This window comes from Gavialis gangeticus, unplaced genomic scaffold (genome assembly GCF_001723915.1).
Source record: "Gavialis gangeticus isolate Ggan-Ray unplaced genomic scaffold, GavGan_comp1, whole genome shotgun sequence".
NCBI lineage: Eukaryota > Metazoa > Chordata > Crocodylia > Gavialidae > Gavialis > Gavialis gangeticus.
The window spans coordinates 66689485-66698657 of NW_017729032.1; the positions used below are offsets into that span (position 1 = coordinate 66689485).

Consider the following 9173-nt stretch of genomic DNA (forward strand, 5'->3'; position numbering starts at 1 on the left):
GCCCAAATCGGGGACAGTGATTTGGTTAGTTGATTTGGATCACTGTCCCTGATTCGATTCGGCCGAATCTGAAGATTCAATGCTATTTCAGGAATAAGTGATTCGCCCATAGACACAACTTTAAATGTTTTTTCTACATACCTAGAGGTACCAGGTGTGGCTCGTTAACCCTGCAATGCTGAGGTGGATGGAGCATCCCACAGGAGTGAACAGGAGCCCCCTGCAAGCTCAGTGGTGAACCCAGAAGTGGACTGGAAGTACTTCCAGTTCACTTCTGGGTCCGCGGGGCAGCAAGCGGTGGGAGACCCCCCCCCCCACACACACACACACCCTCCCAACTCGGCGATCAGCTGCAGGGGGGGACCTCAGGGGCCCCCCCCAGACTCAAGGGGCACCAGTTGCTGAGCCAGGAAGGTGCAGGGGGGCCCCCCACGCGCTCTCCAGAGGACCCGGAAGTGGAAAGGAAGTGCTTCTGGTCCACTTCCGGATGTGCTGCCAAGCACACTGGGGAGCCCCCACATCCTGTGGGATTCTCCATTCACCCCAGCATCGCAGCATTCACGAGCCGCCTGATACCTTGAAGTATTTAGAATAAACAGTTAAAGCTGTGTCTATGTTCGAATCGCTGAATCTTTCTGAATTTCTCTGAATCAATTTGGAGGGTTCTGATTCAATTCAGAGAGATTAAAGGGTCTCCTGATTCGATTTGGAGATTCAGCCACTGAATCAGGCCAAATCGAATCAGGGACCAAAGCTTCATATAGCCCTATCAATTAGCTCAGATACATTATTATTCTAAGCAGACATACCCAGTGTGCCCCATGTGTTGATCTTTTTCACTACCCTTCAACACTGTGATTGTGGGACCCACAAAAAAAATAATAAATCCACAGATGTCTATGTAAGAGTTCCTAGTGTGCAAAGGTGGGTCACAGCTAGGATCAGGGGAGGCCACCCACCTTCCTATGAAAAGAGACACTTTTGAAAACATTAGAAAATGACAGCAGCCTTTCCACAAAAATGAAAAGGAAAACATATACCATTCATTATGCGACTACGTGATATTACATTTTATTACTTAGGATCAATGATTTGGGAGTGGTACATGCTATACAAAAACAAAGGCATGCTCCTTATAATCTGAAAGACAGGATAAACTGTGAACTGTATTACACAGTTAACACAGGCAATGTACACACGTTCAACTAATCTGGGAAAATTCTCTCAGGTTTTTTTCTCCTGGTAGAAAAAACTTACTTGGAAACATCTGAATAGACATCCAAATGCTGAGCGCTTAAAGAATAAAGAGATGAACACTGCAGATACTGCACAGCAAGGGGCCCCTCTGTACATACATCTCAGTGTGCTCTGCAGGCTCCCTCAGTCTGCTGGGAGATAGAATGGCAGCAGTGCATATGGAAGTGCTGATTGGCTGACCTAGACTGCTCAGTCAGCCTGCATCTCCTGGCAATATATTGTGAGGTTTGTGAAGAGGGATATGTTCTGCTCCCTACTTGGACTTAGTAGCATCCAATGAATGACACACTGTATCCCAGGAGGTGGGGGAGAGAGAGACAGAAGCAAAGCACCCTGCGATACTACAGATCTGTGCTATGACATCTCTAGGAAGAGAACATATAGAAATATTCTCTCTCTCATTCACTCCTGGGAGTGATTTAACCCTGATTGCTGCCAGGTTATTTTTCTCCTGGAGCAATTATTTTTGCTCTGGAAAAAAAATCCTGACATCTACACACTTATGATTTTTCCTGGGAGAACAGTGATTCTCCCAGGAGAAACTGAATATCCATATGTGGCCTTAGTTACACAATTACCATTCTCTTTCACACTCTTTGCCATTTGTTCCTTCTTATTCTCTCTCCTTAACTCCTCTAGTTTCAGTTTCTCTACACTACTATTTTTACAATACCTTATTCCTTCCCCAGACTCTCACCCTATTGCCCACCCTTCTTTTTCTTTCAAAAATACCACATTCTGAATCTCAGTCAACGAATTCCAAAGGAACTTTTAGGAACATACACCTCAAAAAGATCAATTCTCAATTCAGGGCTTCCAAAAATGTCATTTCAGCAATAGTGTCATTCTAGCATCTGTTTTCATGAATACTTACAGAATCAAACAGCCAAATTAAAAAAAAACATTATAAAGCAGATATAAGCATTGGGTCTGTGATTTCAAGTGGCATTTTGGGTAGTAAAATGATCAACAGTACACCAAGGATTAAAAAGTAAACACAAGAACGGCAGAAGGAAGAACTTCACATTTAATTCTATTGAAGACACACACAACTTTGCACTGCTTTTCACTTATCATTATATTACGTTAACAACTACGTGTCAAGTGTTAGATTTTCAAAAATGCCCTATTAGAAGGCTAATTTGCATGAACTGGGCTATTTTTGGCACATTCCAAAATCCTGCCTAAGACAAACAGTAATCCATTTCTGATGAATTTCTGTTATTCAGTAATGGACTGTTAAACTACCTGAAATCAGTGTTTTGACTTCCATCCTCGGAAGGTATCCAGAATAAAAATTGCTTTTTGCCCTCATTGATTCCAAGTCTACTGTTGCAAAAAGTGCTGACAAAGGTTGGGCTGCATATTTCTAAGATCTAAAGGAACATTTTACAAACCTATCCAACTGCAAGTGTAAGCCAAAATGATTGAAGAGCAATAATGCAGACAGTTTACCTCTGTTGCAGACAAGCGTTTATCGCCATTATCACTACCAACACCCGAATCAGAATCCTTCTTATTTGGATAGATGTCATCCATGCTAAATGTAAAAAAAAGCCAACAGAAAACTCTCTCAGTATGTAACTAGAATCTGATGCTGGTATCACAGAAGTCAATGGTAAAGCTAGTGTCTTCCAAGGCACAGAATCAGATACTTACTATGCTAACGTAACACATTTAAGATACTGTTGGGCAAAAGTTCAACTGAAAATGGATCAGATGTAACACTCCACAAGTTATTCAATAAAGATGTCTGGCAGTACAATTAAAACATTTATTAAGACTGAGACACAATCTACAGTAAAGTCATTTTTGCTCTCTCAGAAGGTAAAATTTGCTAGTTGTTACCTAGCAGTTTAGCACCACTAATACTATTTAAATTCCTGAACTGACTTCAGATCAACCAAAATGCTGAATTCAGACTAGAGTCAACTGAATTGTAATCTTAGAATTAATAAACTAAAAACTAACTAATATCCCAGAGTTCTTATATATCTCTGAAATGTAAAGTAATTATGACATAGGAACCATTTTAATGCGCATTGATGTAAAAACAATCTTTGTTGGTTAATGATGTAACAAGGGAATCATAGTAATGTCAGGTGCTTTCTGCTCTGTTTTTATTGCCAAATATGACCACTACTCATTCTATAGTAACTGTCTGTCATATTCTCCTTTTTAAGATAGTGCAATTATCATCATATCTTATTTCAATTTTTCATCACAGAGTTTTTTCCTAGTTATGGAATTAAAAATCACAGATTTTCATCACAGATTTTTCTAGTTATGAAAGTTCATGTTTAAATCTATCATTTAGGCATAACAACCAGTTTCATTTAAGCTAGACATGTTTATCAAGAAAATGAAAAATGACATTTTAAGACTCTCTAAGAGCCAGGTCTCTTATTAGGTCTAATCTTTCACCATCTGTTGTCAGTAAACACTGTGATTGCCTGTGAAAATAATCTGTTGAAATTTCTGCAAAGTTATGTATTTATTTAAAAACCTTTAACTAAAAGATTATTCTCAATAGCATGAACTATTTTTAATGTATTTTCCATACATTTTGATTTCTCATTGGCTACTGCTTGGCTCTGTGGATTTGCATTCGCTAAAGAAAGAAAGAAAGAAAGAAAGAAAGAAAGAAAGAAAGAAAAAGAAAAAGAAAGAAAGAAAAGTGGCTAGTAAAGATGCTAGTAAATGAAAAGGACATTTGTTTTCAAAGCACATGTGACACTTCAGAAAGTATATTATAAAATATGATATATTATATTACATTACACTGCCTTCTCGACGAGTAAGCTATTTGAAACTAAAGGCCTGATTCACCAATATACTTTGGCCACCTTGGCTGCTCTAGGGATATAAAACAGGAAAACAGCAATAGGTTGTGACTGCTTTTTACTGTCCCAGTGTACTTGCCCTTAAAAGTTAACATTTTAACAAAATCAAAGTTATTAACTTATTCATCAGAAATACAGCATGTAGCATTATTCTGAGTTTCTCATTCAGTCATTAAATATTATATTTTGGTTAATTAATTCATAAAATGAAGTTAAGGTCGCATGAACAATTAAATAATTTAGGATAAAACCCCTTATTTTAGCTTCCAGAGACAAAATGAGAAGGGAAAGATGCAAGGCAACAATGTGGATTTAAAAATAAATACATTTAATCTGAGCCCACAAACAATAAAATGCCTTCATTAAATAACACGGTTATCATATGTGGGAAGGGTGATATTTCATAACTACTCAAAATCATATTAGTCACATAAATATCATATGTATTCTAAATTATGACAGGGTTTTCTGGAATAAAATATATTAATTTGGATCAAACTTTCATTCAACAGGTTACATAGTTGAATAAAAATGGAATAGGAAATGTATTCTACTTGTTCTAGTCACCAAAAACATATATGAAATAACTGAGTATAAGCTCTTTATACTTACCTCTCCTCCACAGGTTGTTGCAAGTGTGGACGTTCTATGGCATTAAGATAAAGCGAGTCCGCTGTTTTAATCTGACATGCCTGTATGCTCAGGTATTTGAATATGTGCACTTTACCCTTTGTGCAAATCTATTTGGATGAGGGGGAAAAAGTTGGAAGAAACAATTTGTTCAAAATGACAGGGTAGGACATTTTCTCTTAGATTCCCACTTTTTAAAAGTCGCAATGTATATCTTGCCATTTTAGAGAAGTAGTTAAATAGTAATATTAGAAACAATGAAAGTTTTAACTGCAGCAGGCCCACTGTAATTCAACATGGTCTGGACAAGAAAAGTTTACATCAACTAGACAAAACAAATTCAGAGTAATATAAAGCCGCTCTGACATCAAAAATGATGAAAATTCACACAAAAAGGGATCGTATCAACCTATTCAATATTGACAATCTACAAGTAATGTACATATTTTCTCCAACTGAGAAATATTACATAACATATATTCTATAGTTTCTAAGTAAGCATGAAAATGATTATTTTAAATTAACTGAAAGGGCTATTAACATGTCCCTTTACATTTAGCTATAGTTTCTTTACAAAATGTCTATACACTTTTGAGATGCCTATTAACATCTAAGAGTTTTTCTGTGATCTACCGTCTAACATGAGCATCATTTTTACCTTGCTTTTAAACGGGCTTTAGGGCTAATATAAAATAGAACACATTTTGCTTACGTAAGCAACTGATCTTCTATTTTTATTGTATGCAAATAACAATTGTCAATGAACAATCATTTTAGCACTTGAAAAAAATTATAGTTGGAACCTGTCATTTACTGAGTCAAAGCAACAACAGAAAACAGTGTCCAGCACAAGATAACCTAAGTACAGTAAAAGCTGCGTTAACTGGCATTTAAGTACCTCACTGTGGGACATATTTAGTGATACAACCCATTAGTTCCTATGTGCATCCAATACAAGAGGCTTTACAGATAAAAGTTTTAATTGGGTTATTCTCTAGGCTGCATGTATTAGTGACCTCTGACATAATGGTAAAAATCACATCCAAAGTTTCTGAAATAGTGTCTTGACTTATTGGCTGTAACTATAGAATAGAGGTTAATCCAGAAAATTTGCAGTGATCCCCTCCACCAATATACAATATCCTGTTCATTAAACATTAAGCAGTGAACAAATACAGAAAACAAAATAAAGCCCTACAAATAATGCACTTGCAGTTTAAAAGGCAGAATCGTTTAATCTCTCTTTTCAGATGTAGTATACGCAAGTGCAGAAGTTGAGAAGATGTATTTTATATCTCAAAAAGGAAAAGCCTAGCTAAATCTATGGGTGTAAAAATTAAAATTTATAGATCACTACTGGACTTACAATCTTGAAAAACAAGAAATAAAATAGTTTTATACTGCAGTAATTAAAGCAGACTGTGCTTGACATTTGCTATGCTTCTGCTCTCATGCTAAAAGAAGAATTTGAACAACAGATGTTACTTACTTGGGCTGGTGGTGACTGAAGAGGATTATTCTCAAGCAATAATATTTGTAACTGCATCATCTTTCTAAAACAAAGTGGAATCACGAGCACTTTATTGCAGGAAAAGTCAAATTTTACCAAGGGAAGCTCTACTAGTTCTAAAAGTAACAGAAAGATCATCATTATTATATTATTTTTTTACACAAAATAAATGAACCAACTACTGATTACTCCACTTCTAATGAGAAGAAGTAACAATTCCACAGTACACTAAATCCAATTTATCTTCTAAGCACATGTACAATCTTGTAACTTAAATATATATATTTTGCAGGCCCTCACATAAAAATATATTCCAACAGTCTCTACATACTGACATGGGCAAACCTCAGCAATTTCAAGTATCTAGGCCAACTAAGCTGCTATACTGACAGCTGCTTGAAATTAAATCCAATACCTCTCATGCTGTAAAGGAAAGCTTGGCTATTTCAATCTATACATTCTATAAACTCAAACAGGTTTGTAAAGAAATTCCATAACACATTAAATAAAAAGCACACTCTCCAACTTTCATTTCTAGAAGTCAGAAGGACTGTTACCAAGATTGGGTAAAATATACTGTATGTATTCTTTGAAGGAGAACAGGCAGGCAGTGGCCTTAAACTGCTCTGATGGAACTATTTTCGGGGGGATTAGACTATGCTACAAAAGAAGCATGGCTCTACAAAGGAAGCCTCAGCATCTCAAATTACTGACTTAGGGTTAGTGCTGATGGGACAGACTCAGGGAATTTTGACAAGATCTCCCTGAAGGTAATGTTTCCATAAAAGGAATGGAAATGGGATTAAAGTGCAAGAAGTAAAATGAGCTAAATGTATTCATCACTTTTCCTATCACATTATCAATGACTGTCACGAATCAAAGCCAGACTGAGTAACTGTGCTCCCTTTTCCTGCAAAACTTTACTACTGAATCCAGTTATTTTCCAGGGTTCTCATTATCAATAAAGAATGTGAGACTGCTGAATAATCTGGTCTGTACTTTAATTTATCAGAAATTTTATCTGAGTAAGAATTTGAACGTTAGTCTGTCAGGCAGAATTCATGAAGAGAGGGAGTTGGTCTCAAATTTATCCTACGCTCATACACCTTGTAAATTCAAATTTACATCAGGTTTCACAGTTTGCTACAGTTTGTTTTATTGTGTATGTATCTCTATATGCCATTACTTCATAAGAATCATGTAAAAACTGCTCCACAACAGTTTACTGGTGGCCTGACAATCAAATACTAGGAAACAACAGGTGAGTGGATATTTTCCTTTAAGTCCACCTTCTATTTTGCTTCAAGATGGTTAAATTAATTCTAAGATTCTGTGGGGTAAATCCTCAACTGGTATCAAGTGTTGCAGATCCGTTGTGAGAAGGGAAACACAGCAACTGCTAAGCTCGGACAGTAGAAAAGGACATTCAGAATATTCTAAAGCTGTAACAACTTACAGTAGGTGAAGATCTGCTTCCATGCTATTTGTTATCAAATGCCATTTAGCTAATACTTTAAAGGCAGTATCAATCACAAAAGAATCATCACATTAAAAAATAGAAACTGCACACCTTGCTTCTCCCTTATAAAGTAAAAACGTTGCAATTGTTTTAATGGGCAGTAACTTGAAATGGAACAAATTTTAACACAAGAAAATTGATATTTTTAATCTTATTGATTTACACAATCAAACAAATGGAAATTTTCAACATTCCAAATTAAAAGAATTTTAAAGTTGGGGGGGGGGGTTGTTTTGTTTTTACCTTGTGGTAAAACTTTGAGGTAATTTCTTCTGATATTCAGTTCTCTTAGAGATTTCAACTGACCTATCTGCTGTGGTAAAGCTGTGATTTCATTGCAGCTGACATCCTATAGCAAAAGTAATACAGAAATAATGAAATACCAGACCCAAGAATTGAGTCTTACAATGCAAAATACAAAGATATTTGTTGGTGTCATTACAACACTGTTTTTCAGGGTAACAAATCAAAATTAATGTAACGCACTGTATGTTGCAAAATTAGAAGCCTGGTAAAAATTATAGGTGTTACATCACGTAAAACCAAGACACAACATCTACTTGGACACAAGCATATTTAATATAGTACCATTTGAGTTCCTTGTTTAATTTTCTACAAGTCTTTCTGTTTAACAATAAACTTCTAAAGGATTTTAGGATCAGTGTGGAGGGGGGTGGAAAGCTACAGATAGAAATAATTTCCTAACAGCAAGCTGCTTGTTTCCGTTGTACTTCAACCTAGATTACCTGAGGAAAAGTCCAAGGCAGGGTATATTAGAAGTACATCTTTTATGTTAACATATGCCAACATCAATTTTTATCTTCTTTCTTTAAATCTTAGTGATAGCAACTCTAAGACATACCACAAGTGAGACAATTTTTAGGTAGTAGTTTATAAAACAGATGTAGGAAGAGGTTCAGAATTACTATGTATACAATTAATATTTTAAAATCTAGATGAAGAAAAATATTTTTTCTCTTTTTTACAAAGTACTGTATTAGAAAAAGGAGGATGACCCGGCAACTTTATGGACTACAGCAGGGGCTGGCAACCCCTGGCATGCGTGCCTAGTGTGGCATGCAAGGCCATTTTGCTTGGGATGCCACGGCCAGCCCCAGCTCCAGGAAGCTACTGCCAGCAATGGAGCCTGGGCTGCTCCCAGCAGGTAGCTGGGACACTGCAAACCCTGCTGGGAGCAGCCCAGGTTCCAGCAGCTACCCAGAGCCAGGATAGCTGCTGGCAGCCACAGAACCCAGGCTAGGGGGCACGGGCTTTGGGTGGGGGGCAAGGGGCACAAGCAGAGCATCCTGCCACGTACCCCTTGCCTTCATTTTGTTTTTCTGCCATGCCAGCACTCCGGCACCTTCTGAGGTAGGCATTATGGTGTTTTTCGGCACTCCAGCCAAAAAACATT

The 9173-nt window shown here is 36.9% G+C and overlaps 1 protein-coding gene across 6 annotated transcripts in view; it reads right to left on the minus strand.

Moving 5' to 3' along the window:
* The window catches only part of LRCH1 (leucine rich repeats and calponin homology domain containing 1), a 120390-nt gene that overhangs the window by 82315 nt on the left and 28902 nt on the right, over positions 1 to 9173 (minus strand). For all 6 annotated transcript variants that reach the window (XR_002098912.1, XR_002098910.1, XR_002098911.1 and 3 more), the window contains exons 3-6: positions 8003 to 8108; positions 6220 to 6356; positions 4713 to 4840; positions 2713 to 2797 (exon numbers count right to left, since the gene is read on the minus strand). Coding sequence is in view for 2 of the 6 variants with exons in the window: in XM_019524496.1 (XP_019380041.1) it covers positions 2713 to 2797; positions 4713 to 4840; positions 6220 to 6356; positions 8003 to 8108 (456 nt within the window). In the remaining 4 variants the exon portion in view is untranslated. The remainder of the gene's footprint in view (positions 1 to 2712; positions 2798 to 4712; positions 4841 to 6219; positions 6357 to 8002; positions 8109 to 9173) is intronic.